At 43.3% G+C, this 25,048-nt stretch overlaps 1 protein-coding gene across 2 annotated transcripts in view; it reads right to left on the reverse strand.

Annotated features, from left to right (window-relative positions):
* Positions 1 to 1,215: 1,215 nt before the first annotated feature.
* Positions 1,216 to 25,048, reverse strand: part of LOC123998823 (THO complex subunit 2-like) — a 69,174-nt gene continuing 45,341 nt past the window's right edge. The window contains exons 19-39 of one of the 2 annotated variants that reach the window (XM_046304020.1): positions 24,011 to 24,107; positions 23,217 to 23,334; positions 22,910 to 23,089; positions 21,164 to 21,328; positions 20,249 to 20,524; positions 19,090 to 19,231; positions 18,351 to 18,508; positions 18,085 to 18,213; positions 17,775 to 17,906; positions 17,390 to 17,574; positions 13,543 to 13,718; positions 13,258 to 13,360; positions 12,492 to 12,892; positions 12,288 to 12,346; positions 10,716 to 10,751; positions 8,973 to 9,107; positions 8,672 to 8,738; positions 8,401 to 8,549; positions 2,590 to 2,666; positions 2,253 to 2,304; positions 1,216 to 2,104 (exon numbers count right to left, since the gene is read on the reverse strand). In XM_046304020.1, the coding sequence (XP_046159976.1) occupies positions 2,277 to 2,304; positions 2,590 to 2,666; positions 8,401 to 8,549; positions 8,672 to 8,738; positions 8,973 to 9,107; positions 10,716 to 10,751; positions 12,288 to 12,346; positions 12,492 to 12,892; positions 13,258 to 13,360; positions 13,543 to 13,718; positions 17,390 to 17,574; positions 17,775 to 17,906; positions 18,085 to 18,213; positions 18,351 to 18,508; positions 19,090 to 19,231; positions 20,249 to 20,524; positions 21,164 to 21,328; positions 22,910 to 23,089; positions 23,217 to 23,334; positions 24,011 to 24,107 (2,813 nt within the window). In that variant the 3' untranslated portion in view covers positions 1,216 to 2,104; positions 2,253 to 2,276. Of the gene's footprint in view, positions 2,108 to 2,252; positions 2,305 to 2,589; positions 2,667 to 8,400; positions 8,550 to 8,671; positions 8,739 to 8,972; positions 9,108 to 10,715; positions 10,752 to 12,287; positions 12,347 to 12,491; positions 12,893 to 13,257; positions 13,361 to 13,542; positions 13,719 to 17,389; positions 17,575 to 17,774; positions 17,907 to 18,084; positions 18,214 to 18,350; positions 18,509 to 19,089; positions 19,232 to 20,248; positions 20,525 to 21,163; positions 21,329 to 22,909; positions 23,090 to 23,216; positions 23,335 to 24,010; positions 24,108 to 25,048 lie in introns of both variants that reach the window. The other variant, XM_046304019.1, reaches the window with a different exon arrangement.

Raw genomic sequence — 25,048 nt, forward strand, 5'->3', positions numbered from 1 at the left:
AGGAAATATTAACATTTATCCAGCCGACTATTCATCCCGCAAGCATGATCTTGAACTGGTCAGAGAATGACACAATATGGACAATCCATAAGGCTTGCCCTGGAGTAGAATGTCATTACGGTTGAATGGTATATGCAAGCAATTTTTTCATGACAATGCACTATATAACAAAGAAGGAATGAGAGAGGGTTATTTCCAATGTACATGTATGAACTAGCAGGATTGCCAGACTGGACAGGACTTGGTCTGGGGATTTTGTGTGATAAATGATGTAAAGCTAGGGAACTTGTGATTTACGACCAAGCTAAAAACAGAGGCAGAGAGGAACAGGAGAATGCCCTCAACTGTAAAATAACAAGACTAGGAGCCTAGTCTGAACACTATTTGTTTAACCTTTAACTAGGCAAGTCAATTAAGAACTAATTCTAATTTACAAACAATGACGGCCTACCAAGAGGCATCCTGCCGGGACAAAATACGAGACAGACAACACTACATAGACCTAAAACACAGAATGGTAGCAACACAACATGAAACACAGTAGCAGCACAAACATGGTAGAAACCTTTAGCCACAGGTAACAGCACTAAGGGCAATAAGGTAGAACAGGTGTTGTACAGTATATGGAGGATGAGGGTTGCAGTGGGTCACTAAGATAGGGGGAGTGAGGCCCTAAGAGGGTTTTATAAATAAGCATCAGTAAATGGGTCTTGCAACAGATATGGCCAGTTTACAGAGTGAAGTGATATATCCGATAAGGAGCATTGGTGGAAAATCTGATCGGCGAACACTAGACTATTAATCTAAGGTATTTAAGAGCTTCACTTACAAAAAAAGAAGTGCAGTTTTGAAACGGCAGGAAAAGTGCAGTAACTGCAGTCAACTGTGGTATTGCAGAATAACTGCAGTGTACTGAAGTTATACTGCACTCTGACTCAAATCTTTTCTCTTAAGGGTTTCTGTACATATCAGAAAATAAACTGCAAAAACTTCTCCTATAAGGCTTTATAGCATTGCTCAACACTGGGGATGTCTCTATGCACGGTTTAGAGCATTCTCTGTGGACCCTTTGTGCGGGAACTTGAACTTTCTAATAACTTCTTGCCTGACCAACTGAAAGGTCTGTGTTACTTCAGCTTAACTGTAACAACGAAGTGAAGTGGGATGGCAAATAACCCTAAAAGTTCAAATAAGTGGACACCAAACACGAATGGCTCACTAGGAAAACTATCATTTATTAGTTTAAAAAAAGCATACACTTGTCCAGTACAGCAGATAAAAACTCCAAAAAAGGTCGTTTCTGAAACATTTGTATTTGGAGTACAAAGCTTTCTAAATTTGTACATTTCTTTTTATTGGCTTCAAGGAGGAACTGTCGTTTTACAAATGATTTAAAAACCTGATAACACAATCGCATAATGGACATAGCAAGGGGACATCGAAAAATAAACATAACAGATATGACTTACATGTTACCTTTATTATTGTACACATAATATACAAACTGGTCATTTGTATCATTTCACTCAATACATGCCTAAAGACTTGCCTGGATTAAAAGGAGGATAAATAAAATAGACATGTAACTAAATGAGGTAAATGCAAATACGGAGCGTGTCTATTAATGCCAATAAAACAAGAGGGGAGGAGCCTGACAACAAGAAACAGATACATTTTTTTCCACGAGGCATTTGTGATTATCGACTGTATGACCTGATGCTTTCGAGAGCATTTCATTCAGTTACCAGTTTAATTTCTGAATAGAATAACATTTCGTGATTTGAATAGCACATTGTGCCAATATTCAAAAGTAAAAAACAAAAACAAAAGAAACTCACTTTCAGTTGGTTACTGAAATAAATTGAAATAAAAAATAAAGGAGATCTGCAAGTTTCAAACACTAAAACTAACATCACTTGCAGACAGTTACAACTGAAACAGGCAGAAATAAGTAAAATTTCAGATGCCTCATCTCAGACTGCACAAGGCAGAGAAAACAGAGCACTAGCTAACAGCATGGTACAGGGGTGAGGGAGGGTAACTGTCTGTCTCTCCGTCTGTCTGTCTGTCTGTCTGTCTAGGGGAAAGCACGGCTTCTCCAGGTCTGCTGCAGCCCACAGATTGGGAGGTGAGGGTGAGGAAGGAGTATAAGAATGAAGACATGCTTTAGACAAAGACCAAATCATACAAACACTTGAAAGTCAAGCGTAATATTAAATTAACTTTTCATATACTATTCCATTACTACTTACCTTCACTGACTGAACTGTAACACATTATCTGTGCTTGTCAGAAGACTTATGAGTACCACCATTAAGGAAAAACTTCAAATAGTAAAAACATTGCAATTCGTTAGATACACATAAAAGATCAATAGAAAATCTACCACAAGGTAGCGAGATTAGAAACATCTCACTGGGTCATGTTTATTTAGACCCAATATTTTGATTTGGTTGTCTTGAATAATACAATTAAAATATATACAGTACTCAAGGCAATACAATTATAATTACACCAAATACTATGTCTCCAGAAGTTAATTAATTCCATAATTTCAGTTCTGAAGTGTTACCCAGAACTTAAGGATATTGTTTTTTCTCATCCTTCCCACCACTGCTGTCCCTCTTCTCCTTCTTGTCAGATTTTTCTTTGTCGTGCCTAGACTCCTTCAACAAACAGACAGGAAACACACACGTCAATCAAAACATCACTACTGCCCACCAGTGGTACATAGTAGTCATGGCCAAAAATTGAGAGACACAAATATTAATTTTCAAAGTCTGCTGCCTCAGTTCGTATGATGGCAATTTGCATCTACTCCAGAATGTTATGAAGTGTGATCAGATGAATTGCAAAGTCCCTCTTTCCCATGCAAATGAACTGAATCCCCAAAAAACATTTCCACTGCATTTCAGCCCTGCCACAAAAGGACTAGCTGACATGTCAGTGATTCTCTCGTTAACACGGGTGTGAGTGTTGACGAGGACAAGGCTGGAGATCACTCTGTCATGCAGATTGAGTTTGAATAACAGACTGGAAGCTTCAAAAGGAGGGTGGTGCTTGGAATCATTGTTCTTCCTCTGCCAACCATGGTTACCTGCAAGGAAACACGCGCCGTCATCATTGCTTTACACAAAAAGGGATTCACAGGCAAGGATATTGCTGCCAGTAAGATTGCACCCACATCAACCATTTATCGGATCATCAAGAACTTCAAGGAGAGGGGTTCAATTGTTGTGAAGGCGGCTTCAGGGCACCCAAGAAAGTCCAGTAAGCACCAGGACCGTCTCCTAAAGTTGATTCAGCTGCGGGATCGGGGCCCCACCAGTACAGAGCTTGCTCAGTAATGGCAGCAGGCAGGTGTGAGTGCATCTGCACACACAGTGAGGCGAAGACTTTTGGAGGATGGCCTGGTGTCAAGAAGGGCAGCAAAGAAGCCACTTCTCTCCAGGAAAAACATCAGGGACAGACTGATATTCTGCAAAAGGTACAGGGATTGGACTCCTGAGGACTGGGTTAAAGTCCTTTTCTCTGATGAATCCCCTTTCCGATTTTTTGGGGCATCCGGAAAAAGCTTGTCCGGAGAAGACAAGGTGAGCGCTACCATCAGTCCTGTGTCATGCCAACAGTAAAGCATCTTGAGACCATTCATGTGTGGGTTGCTTCTCAGTCAAGGGAGTGGGCTCACTCACAATTTTGCCTAAGAACACAGCCATGAATAAAGAATGGTACCAACATCCTTCGAGAGCAACTTCTCCCAACCATCCAGGAACAGTTTGGTGATGAACAATGCCTTTTCCAGCACGATGGAGCACCTTGCCATAAGGCAAAAGTGATAACTGAGTGGCTTGGGGAACAAAATATCGATATTTTGGGTCCATGGCCAGGAAACTCCCCAGACCTTAATCCCATTGAGAACTTGTGGTCAATCCTCAAGAGGCGGGTGGACAAACAAAACCCCACAAATTCTGACAAACTCCAAGCATTGATTATGCAAGAATGAACTGCCATCAGTCAGAATGTAGCCCAGAAGTTAATTGACAGCATGCCATCAGTCAGGATGTGGCCCAGAAGTTAATTGACAGCATGCCAGGGCAGATTGCAGAGGTCTTGAAAAAAAAGGGTCAGCAATGCAAATACTGACTCTTTGCATCAACTTCATGTAATTGTCAATAAAAGCCTTTGACACTTATGAATTGCTTGTAATTATTCTTCACTATCCCATAGTAAAATCTGACAAAAATATCTAAAGACACTGAGGCAACAGACTTTGTGGAAATTAATATTTGTGTCATTCTCAAAACTTTTGGCCACAACTGTACACCTGGACCACCAATGTGTGGGCCTTGAGAAAGTATTCATATTTGCCTTGCCAAATTTTGTGTTACAGCCTGAATTCAAAATGGATTAAAAACTAAATTCTTACCCATCTACACACAATACCCCATAATGACAAAATTAAAACATGTTTTTAGAAATGTTAGCAAATTTAATGAAAATTAAATACAGAAACATCCAATTTACATTGCCTTCGGATGGGATGGTATTCAGACCTTTTTCCACAATTCGTTACGCTACAGCCTTATTGTAAAATGGATTAAATTGTTTGTTTTTTTCTTTTCAATCCACACACAATAGCCCATAATGACAAAGAAAAAAGTTTAGAAATATTTGCAAATTTACAAAGAAATAAAATAATAAAAATGTACATAAGTATTCAGACACTTTACTCAGTACTTTATTGATTCACCTTTGGCAGCGATTACAGCCTCGAGTCTTCTTGGGTATGACGCTACAAGTTTGCACACCTGTATTTGGAGAGTTTATCCCGTTCTTCTCTGCAGATCCTCTCAAGCTCTGTTAGGTTGGATGGGAAGTAATGCTGCACAGCTATTTTCAGAGATTCGATTGGGTTCAAGTCGGCCTCTGGCTAGGCCAAGGAAGGACATTCAGAAACTCATCCCAAAGTCACTCCTGCGTTCTCTTGGCTGTGTGCTTAGGGAAGGTAAACCTCCCCCAGTCTGAGGTCCTGAGGGCTCTGAAAACCTGCTCCATCAAGGATCTCTGTACTTTGCGCCGTTCATCTTACCCTCGGTCCAGACTCATCTCCCAGTTCCTGCAGCTGAAAAACATCCCCACAGCATGATTCTGCCACCACTGTGCCATCCGTAGGGATGCTGCCAGATTTCCTCCAGACGTGACATTTAGGCCAAAGAGTAATCTTGGTTTCATCAGACCAGAAAATCTTGTTTCTCATAGTCGGAGTGTCCTTTAGATGCCTTTTGGCAAACTCCAAGCAGGCTGTCGTGTGCCTTTTTGCTGAGTGGCTTCCGTCGGGCCACTCTACCATTAAGGCCTGATTGGTGGAGTGCTGCGGAGATGGTTGTCTTCTGGAAGGTTCTCCCATTTCCACAGAGGAACTCAGGAGGTCTGTCAGAGTGACCATTGGGTTCTTGTTCACCTCCCTGACCAAGGCCCTTCTCCTCATATGCAGTTTGGCTAGGGGGGCAGCTCTTGGAAGAGTCTTGGTGGTTCCAAACTTCTTCCATTTAAGAATGATGGGGGACACTGTTCTTGGGGACCTTCAATACTGCGGATTGATTTTTTTGGTACCCTTCCCCAGATCTGTACTTTGACACAATCCTGCCTCAGAACTCTATGGACAATTCCTTCAACCTCATGGCTTGGTTTTTGCTCTGACATGCACTGTCAACTGTGGAACCTTACAGGTGTGTGCAGAGAGTCTGAAAACGTATGTAAATAAGGTATGCTTTTTATATTTAGCACATATTAAAACATTTCTAAAAATCTGTTTTCGCTTTGTCATTATGAGGTATTGTGTGTAGATTGATGAGGATTTTAAAAATGTATTTAATCATTTTTAGGGATAGGTGTCCCATCAACGGGACAGTTGTAAATCATGCAGCGCCTTGTCACAATGACAGATTTTTAGAGAAACAAATCCCGGTACATATAAGTGTCTTATATCGGCTGAAAGCTTAAATTGTTAATATAACTGTACTGTCCAATTTACAGTAGCTATTACTGCAAAAGAATGCCATGCTATTGTTTGAGGAGAGCTCCTAACAAAACACTTTCACCGCGATAGGTTTGATAAATTAATTTCTGAAGGTGAAATGTGGACTTACATTCTGAAGTCTTGCTCTGATTTATCATCCAAAGGGTCCCAGAGATAACATGAAGTGTAATTTTGTTAAATAAAATCCCTTTTCATATTCTAAAAAGGTCCATATAGCATGCACGATCGATTTTGTATTTCCACTCCTTCAATTTGCAAAGAAAGGAATCTGAAAAATCTAACCCTAAATGTTGTTTCAACCAGTCAAATCGCGTTCGTATGTATTCCTCAGAGATCCTAGAATGTAACCAGACTTCACTATATCATTAGGGGTGTAGTATATCCTATAGGACAGCATATTTGGTCAGAGAGCGACGGCTTCATGGCACACCAATTTCGCGGAGGTTCTTCATTTGAACGACTAACTTTGTCAAATAAGCACAAATGGGGGTCAAACAACGCTAGCTAGATAGCCAGTGAGCTGGGCTTTACGGGAGCATCCGGAAACCCTGTATCTGTCGTAAAATGTAGCTACGAACCTTGCGCGACAGCATGCCATATCATTTTGGACAAAAATTACAAGAATATTTAGAGTTAAGAAAAATGTTTGTTTTGCAAACTTATAATATGGCTACTAATACTGGAAAAGCTAAATCAAAGTCCAAGTATACAGTATCTGAAACTTTTCACATACACTAATGCAATCTTGTGGACACCATCGGAATTACAACCAGAGTGATGGCTATAACCTGGACCTTTCTGTTGCATTTCAAAGATGGTGGTAGAAAAAAACAGATGCTTTTTTTCTTTGCATTTTCTACCAGATCTATTGTGTTATATTCTCCTACATTCAATTCGCATTTCCACAAACTGAAAAGTGTTTCCTTTCAAATGGTACCAATAATATGCATATCCTTGCTTCAGGGCCTGACCTACAGGCAGTTAGATTTGGGTATGCCATTTTAGGTGAAAATTGGAAAAAAAGGGGGGGGGGCCTATCCCTAAGAAGATGTATTATATGTTTAAGTTTACAATTAGGGCTCTACCTAGAATTTTCTGACAAGGTGGTGCTGATGTAGGCCTAAAGTTGGGTAGGGGGAGGTCCAGAGGGCGTCAGACAACTTCCCCCTCCGGAAGTTGAAGCATTTAGAAGTTTTGAAAACCTCTGCCATTTCCTGAAACCAATAGTCTTAACTGATATCAAACAATGTAGTCAACAGTGAAGTCTTGTTTGATCCTAAATTAGAGGTTGTCTCAATGACCCTGACATTTATTTTGGCTAAATTTAGGGGTAACGATTATTCTAATGGGTGTCTATGTGGATACTGGTCTAATGAAAATGTAAACCGCCTTATTAGTTCAATTACTGGATGCAATGTAGTAGTGTAGTTTATTGTAGGCTATTTGGAATAAAATTACAACTGAACTAGGCCTATATGAGGTCGTTTCAGATCTCTATCCCTGACCTCATCCATCAAGTTAGGTCTGACTACTAGGCTACCATTCATTCGACATGTCTTGTTGTCATTGGTGAACGGACTTACCATTAGGAGCCTAGTGTTGACATATATGAAGAGGACAGAAACTGATTCAGTAACATAGGCCTACTAATCTGTAACGGTACAACAGAACTTTGTGAAGGAAGGTATTAGCGGAACAGCTCTCTGCCATGTCTGTTTCCATCCACACAGCGACGGCACTGAACTACCGCAACATGTTTCCTTAATTGTTGATGCGCTTGTGCCTACTACCATTGCGGAGATCACAGCATGTGCAGGCAAGAAAGTGTTTTTTCTCTCACATCAGTGGTATCAATGGCCGAAGTGGCGCACTGCCATCCAGCTTGAGGGAGGAATATAGTACTATGACTACGGGGGCGGGCCGAAGCGGAGAGCTAAAGATTTTTCCTCCTTGCCCAAGTCCTCTGATTGGCTCAGCTCCAACTTCAGATGGTTGAGTTAAAAACCACAAAGTGCCAATTAAACGTTTCATTTTTCATACCAGCGTAATTTGACCTCAAATTGCGTGCATGCTACATAAAATGCGTGCAGGTTGACAGGTCTGATATAGGCTGATTCCAATATTTATGTGCAGCAGCATGCCACTTATTTATAAAGGGCCAGACAAGCTGTACAGAAAGACACCATTCATGTCATGGCTGGGCCAAGAACATTACAGCTACACCGCTTTTACTGTGCAACAACAACCCATAAGGGGTCAAAACTATGATGAGAGATGATGGCCCCTCCCAGGGAGGGAACTGACTGAGTCTCACTGTGTTGTGTTCTGCAAGAGTCCAGGACCAGGCCAGTACTACCTACCTTCTTGCCCCCGGAGGAGTTTCTCTCAGGTTTAGCAGACTCTCCCTTCTCCTTGCTAGAGGACTTTGACCTCTTGGTCTTCTCTTTGTCAGCCGAGACTGGGGAGCCTGAGGAGGGACTGGCGCTCTTGCTGTGTTTGTTGGAGGAATCTGGGAGAGAAGCAGAAGAATAACCAACCAATAATATTGATCATATCCATGTTGAAAATAATGTTTTATTCTGTATTCTTAGGCAGAGAGGTTTGCTTATTATGTACATGGAGATAACTTACTGGTTCCATTTTCATCTTTTCTGTGTTTGGATTCTAGGCTCATCTCACGGTCAGTGGTCATATGATCCTAAAAAAAGATGGGAAATAAATAAGGACAATGAATCAATCTCACCAGTCCTGACAATCTATGCAAAACTAATGTCAGAATTCCTCTGAAGTATTTGGCAGTTAAGTTCTATAGCTATCAAATCAAGATAGATATGGGACCTGTATAAAATCAGTTTAGAACATTCAGTTCCACATGGAGCCCATTGTGGGGCTTTAACATCTCTCAATGCAACATGGCCTGTAAAATACTCACTCTCTTCCTGTCCTTTCGGTCTTTGTCGTCGGTCTTCTTCTCTTTGGAACGGCCCCGGGTATTCTCAGACTCTTTCTTGTCAGTCTCTCTCTCTCTGCTCTTGGACCGCGCGACCGAATTGTAGTTGATGTGGTGCTGCAAGGAATTAGCATACAACAGACAGACCAAAATAGATGATTATTTTTACGTTTCATGGCATTCTGTCCACTTACAGGAGGACACCTTGACATGTGTGCTGAAATCAGCCCGTTCTCTCAGAGTGTGCCTATTACCAAGCCATTAACCTGATAATATAACCCCATATTCCCAGGAACACCCTGTAAACTGTACTACGTGCTGCTGATCATATGAATGAACCCACTAAGTGGCTCTGACAGTTCCTGGAGGAAAATCACTAGGAAACAGTCAAAGATAAAATCACTAAACATAGAAAGACACAGGAATATAGAGCGGCTAAATAAAACAGGACTGAAAACAAATGGGAAGAAAAAGAGATTCAAGAGCAGATCCACAGGGCATCTTACCACTGCAGAAGTTATCTAGTAAAATAGAACATCAGGAACATTTTCTATATTGTAGTATCAAAGTTGAACACTATCCCTAACCACGTGGTCAGAGGTGTAGTAAGGTTCATCATCCTCAGTATTCAGACCCCAAACATTTCCCTCCCCGACAAAAACTGTGTCACCAATGACTGTAGCTCAGTCCAGAGAGCATAGATATCATTCCCAATAACTACACAGCGAACCATGTATAGTGTAGGTGATATGAGACTGGACCATGGGGACTGCAGGCGGGAGATCAAAACATCAGACTAGTACAGGACACAGACAGCAGGGCAATGCTACACCTGTGCTGCTGTCTAACTCAATAAAAGTTTAACAAGCCAACCTTGTACCTGCTGTATGAATTATTCACCTGGCGTAGCCATCTACAGCATCTCTAGCTCAGTCTGCAAGGAGAGCATCGAGACAGAGGAATAACTGAACTATGGCATTGGCTACTGATTTGAGAGGAACCCAATGAATATTGACTAGGGCTTATAGGGGTTTTGGTGGTGAAAAGGAATGGCAGGCTACAGTCTTAAAACGAGCCTAAAAAACCTAGAGCTTAATAAAGACTTCAAGTGTTTTGCTTTAAACTAATATCAGAAATCAATATGGAATAGAGGCGGGTGGGTGAATGGGTGTGTCTGACTGCGAGACAGAGGTCTGTAGTGTGGGCTCAATAGAGGATTTACCCCTCTTCTTCTCAGCACATCAAATGCATAGCTAATGAGTCTTCAGCCGGGCAGGCATCAGGGATGGCCTTAGAAAGTGATCACAGACAAGAGGAAGAAATGCCGCCTGCTTAAAATTCTGCCCTTTCGCCTTCTCTTCCCCCCGGTGGCACAATCAGCACTTTTTCACAACAGTCTGCTGTACTGGACAAGGACTTTAATCTTTCCCATGACTCCGAGCTCATTAAAACGTAGTGTGTGGGTCTGGCTGCCTGGCACAGAGTGGACTGAAACAGAAAAACTTGACCTAAGGTGACATCTCAAGTTATACTATTCAGCAATGACTTTTTTATTTAAGTCAGATTTATTCGGGAAGTCTGCAAACTGGTCAATTTGCCCATTCACTACGTGTGAACTACTAAAGTCCTTCTAACTGACCCCCTCCTCATGGCACTTGTAAAAGGAGAGTGAAGATGATAACAGTCAAGGTGAATGATAATAGAGAAGTGTTTAGGAGTCCAAACCTTGGATGCAGAGTCCTTGGGTTCGTTGCTATTGTCCTGTAGGAATGAATGGAGACAGATGAGCTGGGGAGTTGTCAGACAGCAGGACAGGAGGAGAAGTGTGTGGAGGGGGGGCTGGACAGAGCGATGTCACACTTCTTTCCCTTTGACCTTCAAGGACTAAGGCTTTCACAAGGTTATTAACAGAGAAGAGAGTTCATAATAGCCTTAACAAGGGTCATCTCATAGACTTTAAATCAGAAAAACACTGACTTGTGAGATAAAAGTGTCTGATTACTTTGTATAAAAAAAATGTCTGGAATTAAATGAAGCCTCTGAGGCTTGAAGAACAGCTGGTATTTTACTTTGTTTGTAGTGCATGTGGTGTAAACTAACAAAACAACTGAACTGTGTATGTATGTGTCTGACTAAATTAATTACATTTAGTATGTGCTCTGCTCTCCTACATTTTAACACTGTTGTTGTCACTTACAGTTGAGAATGGATAAGACACAGGGAGGAGCCTATCTCTCTGGTGGTAGTAAACATTATGACCTATCACAAGCTTCCAGCGGTTTAGGCAACGCTCCAGCAGATCCAGAAGGCTTCGCCAACACTTTCTCTCTCCCTCTCGCGCTCTCTGTAGTAGAAGGCAGGCTTTATTTTCCTTCTGTACTTTTGGCTGGTGTAAAACTGAAGCTCCCGCTCGTCTCTCCTGCTCTCTGTGGGCCTGGGTGCTGGTGGTGCTTGGGGTTCCCACTGCGCGTGTGACAGGGTGGTAGGGGTGTTGAGGGGGGGGGGGGATTGCTAGTTGTTGGTGGGGAAGGATTGTGGGGAGGAGGCCAAAGGAACAACTGACTGCGTACACATCTTGAGTGGAAGCGAAGGTACAGATCGAGGCTGCATGAAGGCTGATTGAACAGAACTAACAGTAGGGACAGATGACGTGGCAGCAGCAGGACGGCTCTCTGCCTCTCCTCCTGTAGCAGATAGACTTCCTCTGAAGACATTGTGCCACTGCGGACTCCGCTCAACCCCCACTGGATTCCCGTAGATTCAGAGGAAAAGAAAAACACTTCACGCCACTTCAAACAACAAATATTTTCAGCTTGCCGGAAAACAGGAGAAAAGCTCTTCATCTTGGGTGCTGTTTAGAACGGAAAAATACCGATCTTAGAGGCGGGGGGAGGTCATCTTTTCAGCGAAAAACGAGCAAGCTCCCGACTTGGAAGGCATTTTACTTGAGGAAAAATAGTGCACTCAAAAAGAGAAAAAAAGGGTGGGGACTATAGAAATGCATAAAAACTCCTCTCGCACTTTTACTGCTTTCATTCACACGAAAATACACTTCAATATATACATTTTTCTCTTGGCTAAGTCCTTGATGGTTTTCCCCACTCAGGAAAATATTAAGGAAAAGTCCATGGAATTATTTCCAAACGGTCATGGTTTAGGAAGGGGATTCCAGACGGGGCTCCCGTGTGTGAGAACTCTCCTCGGTGATCTTGAGGGACGATGGAACACGCGACAGTTGGGAACGCTCCGGCAGAAAGGGAAGAAACACGCGCACAGCCTTCCTCAGGCCATACTAACCTTAACAGAGGAGGAATGGGATGGTGAAGAGTGGGTCTCCAGTTTTCGCCTTTTGTGATCTGGAATAAACAAGAGTATTAAATTCAGTTAGTTCTCATTTCAACAGGCACATTCAAACTAATAGCTCCAATTACCCGTTGACAACAATGAGAAAATCAGAAACAGTATATGAGCAGAGCCCGTGTTGAAGGTTAGGTTGCTTACCCCTCTCAGATTCAGCAGACTCCAATCGGGGAACTGGAGACTTGAGGGATCCGGATATGGCACTCCTGTCTCCTCCCTTCTCTTTGCTCTTAGACTCCTTGGCTCCGGTGTCGCGTTCCCTGGATGGCTCCTTGGGCTCTCCGTTGCCGGTCTTGGCCTTGTTGTCCTCTTTGTTGCTCTTCTCTTCCGCCTTCTGCTTGTCCCGGTCTGCCTTGGGCGTCTTCTCCTTACCCTCGCGTGGCGCCCGCTCCTCCTTGCCGCCTGCTCCTCTCTCGTCTCTCTGCTTCTCCCGCCGGCTCTCCCCCTTCGTCTCTAGAGTGCTGCCTGGAGTCTTCTCCTTTTTCTCTTTTTTCTCCTTCCCGCTCTTTTCTTTGTCATCCCTCTCTTTGATGGTTTTGGTGCTGCGAGAGAAACAGAATGGACATGGTTCAGAGTTCAACATGGACAACATGCTACGGATGCACAGATAAGCAAGACTGATTCAACATGCTCATAGAAATCATAGAGTCAATCTTTAATTAATGTATTTAAACATTCAAACTTCAGATGCCTATTCTTAATATCCACCAGTTCAAAGTGCAGTGTTAGATTCCAATCTGGTCAATCACTGACTGACATATTTAAACAACTGATCGAGCTCTTTCTTGTTTTATTCAGCCTTTTTTTAAACGTATTAATGAGCTATAGTTGAGAACAGTAAATAAGTAAATCTGGTTGTTTCCAGCCCCAGTGCTGTGGGCTGCTATTGGCTGGCCTCCATGGCTACCTGTTAGGAGCCCCATTCCCGTTGCTGGTGGTCACTTTGGCCGCTGTGCTGTTGGCTTTGTTCGCTGGCTTCGCTGCACCCTGAGATTTATCCTTGGCTCGATCTATCAAAACATGAAGCAGCAACAGAATGAACACAATGGCCCTTTCAATAAAACAACTGTCCCCATACTAATTAAAACAAGAACACCTGTCATATTGTGTGTGACACATAAAAATGATCTGTTAGACTTGTGGTTATGATAGGTCAGATCTCAGTGGAAACTTGTTGGATCTCCCCACTCACCGGCGTCCTCACTGACGCCCTCCTCCGTCTTGCTGGAGTTGGTGGCAGGCTTGGCTGTGGTGCCAGGGCCGTTTTGCTGGCTGACAGGGGTGGCGCTCCTCACCGGCTGCTCCTTGTGGTGGAACTCATTCTCAGGAACCATGTGCGCCTTCCTGCCTTTCAACTGGCCAGAATAGCTGCAAGAGGCATGGAGAGTACAAGGTACAAGCAGGGCAATCATACATCATTACACCCCATACACATGCTTACACACATACCCATACCACAGAAACAGAACTCCCACATAGGGACGCAATAACATAATGATATCTTTCCACTCACACACACAGGATGTGCATCTATCCTTACAAGCACGATTCGATACACATCTGCAGTACCTGTCAAAAGTTTGGACACGGCTACTCATTCGAGGGTTTTTCTTTATTTGTGCTATTTACTACATTGTAGAATAATACTGCCCTACTAAGCAAAAAGGCAGTAACTGCTCGTAGCTTAGAACTTTTTTACCTTAGTTTCACAGTAACATGACCCCCATGTTGTGGACAAGGCAGAATACTTGTCCACCTGATTAAGCATGAATTTAATGTAGCAAAAATGACAAAATGAGCAATTACAGCCCTTTTGTTTGGTAGGGCAGAATAGTGAAGATATCGAAAATATAAAAATGACACATATGGAATGATGTTTTAACCCAAAAACAGAGTGAAGAATCAAAAATATATTTTGATTAGTTTAAAAGTAGCCACCCTTTGCCTTGATAACAGCTTTACAGACTCTTGGCATTCTCTCAACCAGTTTCACCTTGAATGCTTTTCCAACAGTCTTGAAGGAGTTCCCACATACACTGAGCACTTGTTGGCTGTTTTTCCTTCATTCTATGGGCTAACTCAACCCAAACCATCTCAATGTGGTTGAGGTCGGGTAATTGTGGAGGCCAGTTCAACTGATGCAGCACTCCACTTTCCTTATTGGTCAAATAGCCCTGGAGGTGTGTTGGGTCATTTGTCCTGTTGAAAAACAAATGACAGTCCCACTAAGCGCAAACCAGATGGGATGGCGTAATGCTGCAGAATGCTGTGGTAGCCGTGCTGGTTAAGTGTAAAAAAAAAAAATCTAAAATTTGGACTCATCACACCAAAGGACAGATTTCCACCGGTCTAATGTCCATTGCTCGCGTTTCTTGGCCCAAACAAGTTTTTTCTTATTATTGGTTTCCTTTAGTAGTGGTTTCTTTGCAGCAATCGACCATGAAGGCCTGAATCACACAGTGTCCTCTGAACAGTTGATGTTGAGATGTGTCTGTTACTTGAATTCTATGAAGCATTTATTTGGGCTGCAAATTCTGAGGCTGGGAACTCTAATGAACTTATCCTCTGCAGCAAAGGTAACTCTGGGTATTCCTTTCCAGTGGCGGTCCTTATGAGAGCCCGTTTAATCATAGCGCTTGATGGTTTTTCCGCATTGACCGACCATGTCTTAAAGTAATGTTGGACTGTCATTTCTCTTTGCTTATTTGAGGTGTTCTTGCCATAATATGGACTTGGTCTTTTACCAAATAGGGCACTCTTCTGTATAACACCCCTATGTTGTCACAACATAACTGATTGGCTCAAACGCATTAAGAAGGAAAGAAATTCCACAAATTAACTTTTAACAAGGCACACCTGTTAATGAAATAGATTCCAGGTGACTACCTCATGAAGCTGGTTGAGAGAATGCCAAGAGTGTGCAAAGCTGTCAAGGCAAAGGATGGTTACTTTGAAGAATGTCTATTATGAAATATATTTAGATTTGTTGAACACTTTTTTGGTTACTACATGACTCCCCCCTATGTGTTATGTCATAGTTTTAATGTCTTCACTATTCTACAATGTAGAAAATAGTAAAAATAAAGAACAACCCTGGAATGAGTAGGTGTGTCTAAAGTTTTGACTGGGCTCTGATACGATACTTTCAAGACTCGGTGCGATTCGATTTAATTTGTGTAACAAATCGATGTGGTTCAATTCAATGCACAAACAACTGTTGCATGAACAAATTAATTTTCCATTCTAAATTAATATATGTTACGGATGGAGCTCAGCTGGATTGGTCTGAACAGCCCTGTGTGTGTGTGTGTGTGTGTGTGTGTGTGTGTGTGTGTGTGTGTGTGTGTGTGTGTGTGTGTGTGTGTGTGTGAGCTGGCAATTTGTTTCCCTCCCTTACTTTTTATCTGAAATCCTGATCACCCACTGATGAACGTGTCATATAGAAGATAGAAATGTGTTGTGCTAGTAATATGTCAATTTTCATAACACAATTCACATCACAACTTTGGATGTCACCACAGTCTCAAAAGAGAATGATTTAGAACTTTACAGAGGAGAACGACTCTTCTCCTGTTCTGACCAGTGAAGCCAGTAAAAATTGCTGTCCTTGTTATGACATTACACCTTCACCATGTGCATGTAAAAAGGACCAAATGCAGACTGTTTAAAGCAGAACTACCAAAAATACTTATTACGGTGAACATTGTAATTGAAAAGCCTCAATCAGTAGCTGGATGTGCAACCAGCACGATGTTACTTGTGACCACTTCGGTAGCCTATACAGCTCCGCCAGTGAAACACAATTTAGTAACAATGACCTAGCCAATTACATTAGTTGTCCCGCAATAAAGCTTATGATTTAATCATGCGAAAGCCATTGTACAAACATTGAATGCTGAAGGTGCTGCACAGACGTAGCCTACAAATATTAGAACAGGGATAGGGTAGATCTCTCTCTCATAGCGTCTCCCGCACTGCCCCCCCTACGCTGCTGATACTCTGTTATTATCTATGCATAGACACTTTAATAACTCTACCTACATGTACATAATTACCTCGACTAATCGGTACCCCCTGTACATAGCCCCGCTATTGTTATTTACTGCTGCTCTTTAATTATTTGTTATTCTTATCTCTTACTTTCCCCCAGTCTTAAAACTCCTTTGTTGGTTAAGGTCTTGTACGTTAACAGCTCACTGTAAGGTCTACCTGTTGTATTCGGCGCATGTGACCAATACAATTTGATTTGACAGTTGTGATCCGACTTGTAGTAATACACAGTTACATGCATATAAGTATTTTTCGGAATAAGGCAGAACAAAATATTACGAGTAAAAAAGTTAGTGGACGGGCGATTTGGCAACGTTTCAATAGTTTCTTCTTACCAATGCAGGCTTCATTTGGATCAGTTTGGACGCCTGCGGACCAATGCACTCGCAACTTAAACATTTGAACTGGGGGCCGATGCGTATCGGTGAATCGTTACATCCCAAACACACACACGGGATCAGTGCCCCTAAGTGAGGATTTGCCAGGTACATCCTGTAAAGCTCTGTAGAGGATTATGTTTGTTTAGCTGTCTGAAGTGCTTTGCAGCAGCACCAGGTGACTGACTGAATCCCAGGCAGACAGGGCGACAGCTAGACTAGGCCTACACCTTAATTAAATCAGTCCTCATTACCACACCAGCTCCTTAAGACCCATCCTCTACAAGACAAAGTATCAAGATCATTTATCTGTTCTCGCAACTCTGTTTAGATAATCCCCAACAAGTGCATTCCAATGTAAATAACATCTGGATAAAAATACAACTCAACCTTCCCTAATGATAATTCATCCAATACCACTTCATCTATACCTCTGCAGTTCTTTTTGCATTGAAAGTACACAACTCCATTTAACACCACCCGTTGTTGGTACTAGCAACAAACTGACAAACCTAACAGCAATATGTTAGGTAACCACTTAACTACAATCCCCACAATACTAGTGAACTGTGCCTGGGCTGCACACAATGCGGCTGGTGGACTCTGTGTTACCCCATGGCCAAGGCATAGAGGTCTGGCCTCTTCTCCTTCTCTTCCAGACAGATCTTGTGGACACGGCACTCGAGTGCCTGGCCCAGATTCAGCACTTTGGGGTAGCAGGGCAGGATTTTGGTCAGCACGATCAGGATGTTCCGGATGTGGGTGTATTCCCCCGTCTCCAAGCAGTGGACTGATGCCTAGAGGGCACAGAGGGGAGAGCGAGGAGTGTATTGTAACTGCTTGAGCGGTTGCTATTTCCTGTTAGAGTTGTCCGCCACGTTTCTCTTCATTTAAACTATTGCATTCTGAATAATGGTAGTAAATGAATGGGTGTTAATGAGACAAAAGTACCAGATGGACTTCTTCAGAAGGCAATGAAACAAAGGGAAGAACTCACTTTAGTCAGCTTGTAGTGCCATTTGTGCACTACATGTCTGAAGTTCTCATAGTCCAGCTGGTCTGCTTTGTTCCCTCCGTCAAAGCCTGTGGCTCTGAAAATGGTCAGGAAGCCTGGGTAGTTACCACACTCCTTGAAGAGGGAACAACAAATAGACAAGTGTTAACACGTGCATTCTACATCTTCCACACTTCAGTGAATATTAGTAATGTCAGTAGATAATGTTGGCCAACCTCAAATCAACTCCTTGCCCCGACACATTTGTTGATCTAAGAGGATGTAGTGTGTGAGATAGAGGTGGAATCCTTACCTTCTCGTAGACAGCTCGGTCACTGTGCCAACGGGTCACCGTCTCCAACATGCAGCACAAGAAGCGGCCGTAGCGTCGCGACTCGTTCTCCGTGCAGCTGGCCACCGTGTAGATGATGTCAGAGAACACCTGCAACACAGTTAGGAGGTCAGGGCGGAGTCACTAAGTGATGAAAATCCCATGGTATAATGACATGTGACAACCAGAGATAGTAGAGGGCAGAAAGGAGAAAGCAAGAAAGACAGCGTGAAAGGGAGAAGTCTCACCCGGTCATAGCAGAGCAGGGTGCAGAAGTTGGGTGTCTTCTGCTGGTGCACCAGCTCCACAAAGCGGGCGCAGTACACAGCGTCGATGGCAGAGAAGATACAACGAGGAAACAGACACAACTGCAGGAACTTAGTGATGGTCTCATTCTTGGTGGATTCTGAGAGGGGAAAAAAAAGGTGTGAGGGAGAGGGAAGGGATTGATTTTTAAAAAAGGATGTGAGAACAGTGAATTAAGACTTACCGTCAACTAACTTGCATGACTCATCTTTAGAGTGACTCAGAGGTAATTCTTCAAACAAGATTTGAGGTTAAACCCACTCTTAAAATGTCATTAGCGTAGGTTGTATAGAGCTGTACAGTGAAATTGGTCATATGACTGATGTGTGCTTTAATGAAATGGGAGAGTTGACATCTGCCATTAGCCCAGATACTCTAAAACAGACTATGGCGTCATTACAGCAAACAACTTGTCATGCCTGTTAACTGGGCTAAAACAAACAAGGTGAGGCTGGTTTTCAGTAGCCTCATGGGAGCTGAGGGGGCTTGACTGTGGTGTTACTGTCCCAATAGAGTATTGTCCCCCAATGGGAACAGGCAGCTGGGTACGGGAGGGTCTGCTGGGATTAGTGTTGTGAGGGGCAGTCAGCAGTGTGTGTGTGTTTGTCTTTTTGAGAGCGACAGAGAGGGGGTGGGGGGGAAGAGAGGGAAAAAAATAGTGTGAGCGCGATGTTATCTTACTAGCGAGGAGCCAGTTGTCCTTCTCCAGTTTGAGGCGGTGCAGGACCCTCTGGACGTGCTCCAGCTGCTTCTTCTCCTCCTCCTGCAGCTTCTCCTGTAGGGCCGTGCAGCGCTCCTTCTCCTTCTTCTTCTTGTTCATTGGCTACAGACGGACACCATAGACAGACAAGCAGGCTGCTGTTTAGACAGGGTGAACACATGCAGAGAGAAAACAATAATAACTTCGAGCTCAACCACAATACAATTACAGTAGTCTTTTACCATTACACTGCAAGTCAAGTGATAAATTGGAGTTACGCCACATTGAAGTGTACAACTGTGTTGAGGCATTTAGATGAACTGGAAGATGAGAAAAGTCTTTTCCTACTAGCACTGACTTCACTGATAACTATTTTTGATGGAAAATGTACTTGCCTCACCCATCTTCAGATGAATGCACTAATTGTCTCTCTGGATAAGAGTCTGCTAAATGATTAAAATGCAGTGGAGTAAAGTACTACTCATGTCATTTTTTCTGTTATCTATACTTCACTACTTATATTTGACAACTTTTACTTCACTACATCCCTAAAGAAAATTTATTTTATTCTGTACATTTTCCCCTGATACCCAAAAGTACTAGTTACATTACTTTTTGAATGCTTAGCAGTACAGGAAATATGACCCAATTCATGACCCATTCATGAGTCCTGCCTCTGATCTGGCGGACTCATTAAACACAAATGCTTCATTTGTAAATGATGTCTGAGTGTTGGAGTGTGCCCCTGGCTATACGTGAATAAAATACAACAAATTGCGCTGTGTGGTTTGCTTAATAAGCCATTTGAAATAATTTATACTTTTACTTAAGACATTTAAAAACAAATACTTTTAGACTTTTACACAAGTAGTATTTTACTGGGTGACTCACTTTTACCTTAATAGAAAATGAATTAAGCATCTTTACCCATACTCAAGTATGACAAATCGGGTACTTTTTCAACCACTGCTAAAAATAAAAATAAAATAATAATACAAGTGTTGTCATCAAGGGGTCTGCTAGATGCCTGAGTCGTGTTTAGGGTATTCGGCAACATAAGAAAACAAACAGACGGACACAGCTCATTTTGGTTTGAATGCGGTGTCCGTTGTGCGCTCTAACCATGACGATGTGACTCACCACATCAGGGTTCTCCTCGATGACCTGCACCTGGAGCTGGAGCTTCTTCACCTCGCGGTCGTAGGCGGTGTGTGGCACGGCCAGGTCGTACATGGTCAGCGACCAGAAGGTGGCGTAGAACTGGGGTCGGAGGTCGTCCCAGACACGGGGTGGGTGCAGGGACACCACAGCCTCGTGCACCGGCGACATCACCAGCTCGCACGCAGCCACATACTTATGGACCTTCTGCTGCTGCCGGTTGCTCTTCTCAGCTTTCTTCAGCTCATCATACTTAGACTGGGGAGAGGAGGGGACACTCAGTTACCATGTAAAGGAGAGAGTAAGATTCACAAACGGATTGATATTTATTTTTTTATTTTATTTTATTTTACCTTTATTTAATCAGGCAAGTCAGTTAAGAACATATTCTTATTTTCAATGACGGCCTGGGAACAGTGGGTTAACTGCCTGTTCAGGGGCAGAACGACAGATTTGTACCTTGTCAGCTCGGGGGTTTGAACTCGCAACCTTCCGGTTACTAGTCCAACGCTCTAACCACTAGGCTACGCTGCCGCCCCATATACAGTATGTTCCAGACACACAACCTGACCGAGTCCATTTCCTCATGATGCATGCGTGTCAGCTGTGATTGTTCACAAGGCGCGCAACCATGCCATGTGACGGCAGCAGAGGGGGAACTCGGGATGTTTCAAGTCCGGCCAGGGGACCGTAAATGAGGTTACACAGCACTCTAACTGAAACATTTTTTTCAGGATTCTACGTGGCTAGTGTTCTCAAAGCATTACTGTGCACATCAATTCAAAGTTAGTCTTATTTGTATTGAATTTATTTGTAGATCGTTTATACTCACTGTATCTAATTGTCATACTGTACAGACTAAAGGTGAAGTGCCAGAGGGAAGGAGAGACTACTCACCAGGATCTGATGTCCATACATGGGGCGTGAGAGGAAGAAGGCAGCATCGTGGGGCGTGTGGAACTGGTTACAGAGGATGTCAATGGAGGGAACACGCTTGATGTAGTCCTCAGTACTCAGGTTGGAGGCCAGGAAGCCACCAAACTGCACCAGGGTGTCGTGACACTGTGGCCAAGGGACAGGGAGTCAGAGAATGGCACCCTAATCCTTATTTAGTGCACTACTTATGGCCTCTGGACAAAAGCATGGGATGTAGTCTAAATACTTTTCCAATAGTATCATTCTGAACAGAATCATGGAATGAAAAAAACTATTCCACTGTTCCGACTTGCAAAATGATGTTCTGAAACGTTCGTACCAAAAAAAAGTACTGGTTTATATCATTCCTTTTCGTTCCTTTTTAATCCTCTGAAATCAGAAGTTTTGTTACCTTAGCTTGACATTAAATTACTTCACCAATCAGTGTGGATAGAGCACCTTGCTATGGAGCGGGCAAGCTGTAGTCGTTTTAGCCTAGGCATCCATGCATGGGTGCTATTGGCTGCCTAAGCTATAGTTGTTTACATGTGCGATGGACAGACAAATGTAGGGCACGAGATGCAACTGACAATTCCCGGGTCGGGAGAGTGGGTGGAGGAGGCTTGGTTTGAAGTACCTGGCATTGTTAGGACATGCGTTATATGAATTAGGCCCACAGAATTATACCTACAGAGGAACGTGTTCTATGGAGGAACTTTGAATGTCTGAACTTCCGAGCGCTGGCTTAAAGTTGGACCAGAGATAGCTGACAATCTTGTGTGTGCAGAGCGGCACCAGAATTAAAAACACGTCTTGCCATTTTGTAGTTCATAAAGCCAACGTGAAACGTGATAACTATAGTATCTGTAACTAGCATTGAAAAAGTTAAGAGATTCTTCTCGAATGAAAAATCTCTAATTTCTGAATCATGCTTGTAACGTCAGTAGGCTACAGTAGCCTACGGTTCAGAGGGGAGGGGCAGGTTGCAGACACGCACACTGGCAAAGACTTTCAACTGGCAGACAGACACCGGAATAACTGAGTTACTGAGTGAGGGCTTTGCATATGCTTTGAAAACGGTTCTGTTCCGGAACAGTATTGATCACTTACGTTCCTCGAAAAATGTTTTATGCTCTGTTCCCTGAACCGGTTCAAACCCCTGGTCAAAAGTAGTTTTCTATCAAATAAGGTTGGTGGCAGCTTAATTGGGGAGAATGGGCTCGTGGTAATGGCTGGAGCGGTCTCCTGTCTGCTCGATATAGGAAATAGGACACAGCCATCTATTTTGGACACTTCCAGTTCATTCTCCCTTATTGCACAGCCATATTTGTGTGCTATTAGTCCCACAGTTTGTCATTTGTTGAAAGACACAACCTGGTTTATTCAAACTATCCATCAATGTGGCCCAATACTGCAAACAGAGGCAATTTTGGGGGGATTATCGCTGAGGAAAGCTCACAGTTTACAGGCAACATGGGGGAATTGAACCAAACATAATTGTCAGCTGTGTAATATTTAAGAAATGAAAAAGGGGAGAATTCCCTTCATCTGCATTCCCCTGATGTAGCTTATCGGCATGACTTCTCGTTACCCTCTGTGCTTATCAATATGCTATTTTAAGCAGAGGAAAAGCAATGACAGATTGACTATTTAATGAACTCTGAACAGGAGAACTCTCCAAGGTGTAAAACTAGTGTAAGTAAAGCTGTAAAGGGGGTCAGTAAGTACCTGGTCGTACAGCTTGCCCACCAGTTTGAGGTGTTTCTCACCCCCCTCCAGAAAGACCACTCCGTTGCGTTGCTGGGCCATGAGGAGACAGAGGGGCAGGGCCAGATCATGGTCCAACAGGGCATCCTTTAGACGCTGGGACGACTTCTTAGTGTTACGGATCTGACCAAAGTAACCACCCTGAGGACAGAAAATATAACTGCATTGTTTCAAGTCATGCTGAGGAATAGCCGACTAATGCAATGTGCCTCCGCTTTGAGCTGGTCATGGTGTACAGTTTCAAGTCAGACCAAAGAGGGTCCTGTACCTCTGCTTTGAGCTGCTCCCCTCCAGTCATAGCTTCCATCTGCTCTGATGTCATCTCGTCAGTGATCTCGATCCCGGCCATCTTCTGCACCACCTCTTTCAGAATCAACAGGTCAAAACTGCAGTGGGGGGAACACAACAATCACAGTCTATACATATTTGTGAATGCAGACATAAATAATATGTGCACATACACAAAAATAAACGTGTAAAAATAATAATAAAAAAAAACAAGGTTGGGGGCAAAAACAACCGTGGGAGTAGCTAAGGACAGGGCACTAATAATAACATAATTCAGCATGCCGTTTCATAGGGCGTTGTGGCAAAGTGCCACCTCTATTTACTTCTCCTGCATCCCTGGCCCTGGAAAGGACTGATTTCAACTGATGGGAGAGAGAGAGAAAGAGAGAGATGAGAGAGAGTGGCCATGGAGCCCAGTGTGATTTACTACCTGCTGACTCCAGGCATCACAGGGAGACCAGTGCTGATACAATTATCCTTCCCTCCTCTATGGAAGCCCAAACCCCCCCACAGTCTGCAGCCTCCTCATCAACACAACATTACTTAGCAGCTTTGCCCAGTCCAGGGCCCTGAAGGGTGGCACAACAACGGCCAAGAGCCCTCTCCCCCTCCCAGCCCTGGCCTTGTATTGCTACAGGCGGAACAGACTGTACGTCAGTCCCTGTTCTGATTCAGGAGAGGCCAGACAGAGACAGGGGACCCAGTTGATTGACTATGAGCGACAGACTCTATCACTATGAATCACATCAGAGCCAGCTCAGAAGTTATAGTTACCTCTTCCCTGCTTTCAGCGTATTGGTCACATACTGGAGGAGGCCAGCTAACTCAATTGGGTATTTCCTGAATACCGCTCCACACAGACTGGCCAGGCCTGGAGATAGGAGAAAAAGGTCAGCAGTCAATCAGTTGTCAAGCAGACATGCATATGTTGCATAAAATACAGTCAACTAAAGTAGAGTTGCACTGGGCTGTAACTACATGGAACAAAAGTACACCCAAATGCCCCTTCAATAATAAAGCAGATTCGTGACATCAGGGTCGTGTTTAGTATGGTACACTGTAGCAAAATAAATTGTAACAGAATACAAAAATCTGTGTTCTAATTGGATGCTGCTACCACCATGCTTCACCGTAGAGATGGTGCCAGGTTTCCTCCAGAGGTGACGCTTGGCATGCAGGTCAAAGTTGGTTTCATCAGACCAGAGAATCTTGTTTCTCATGGCCTGAGAGTCCTTAAGGTACCTTTGGGCAAACTCCAAGCTGGCTGTCATGTGCCTTTGACTGCTGAGTGGAGTGCTGCAGAGATGGTTGTCCTTCTGGAAGGTTCTCTCATCGCCACAAAGGAACTCTGGAGCTCTGTCAGTCAGAGTGGTCACCCTGACTAAGGCCCTTCTCCCCCGATTGCCTAGTTTGGCCGCGCGGCCAGCCCTAGGAAGTCTTGGTGGTTCCAAACAACGTCTTCCATTTAAGAATGAGGCCACTGTGTTCTTGGGGATCTTCAACACTGCAGAAATGTTTTGTACCCTTCCCCAGATCTGTGCCTCGACACAGTCCTGTCTCGGAGCTCTACGGACAATTCCTTCGACCTCATGTCTTGGTTTTTGCTGACATGCACTGTCAACCTTGGAACCTTACATAGACAGGTGTGTGCATTTCCAAATCATGTCCAATCAAGTCAATTTACAACAGGTGGACTCCAATCAAGTTGTAAAAACATCTCAAGGATGATCAATGGAAACAGGATGCACCTGAGCTCAATTTCAAGTCTCACAGCAAAGCGCCTGAAAATGTACCTAAATAAGGTCTGTTTTT

This window comes from Oncorhynchus gorbuscha, linkage group LG16 (genome assembly GCF_021184085.1).
Source record: "Oncorhynchus gorbuscha isolate QuinsamMale2020 ecotype Even-year linkage group LG16, OgorEven_v1.0, whole genome shotgun sequence".
NCBI lineage: Eukaryota > Metazoa > Chordata > Actinopteri > Salmoniformes > Salmonidae > Oncorhynchus > Oncorhynchus gorbuscha.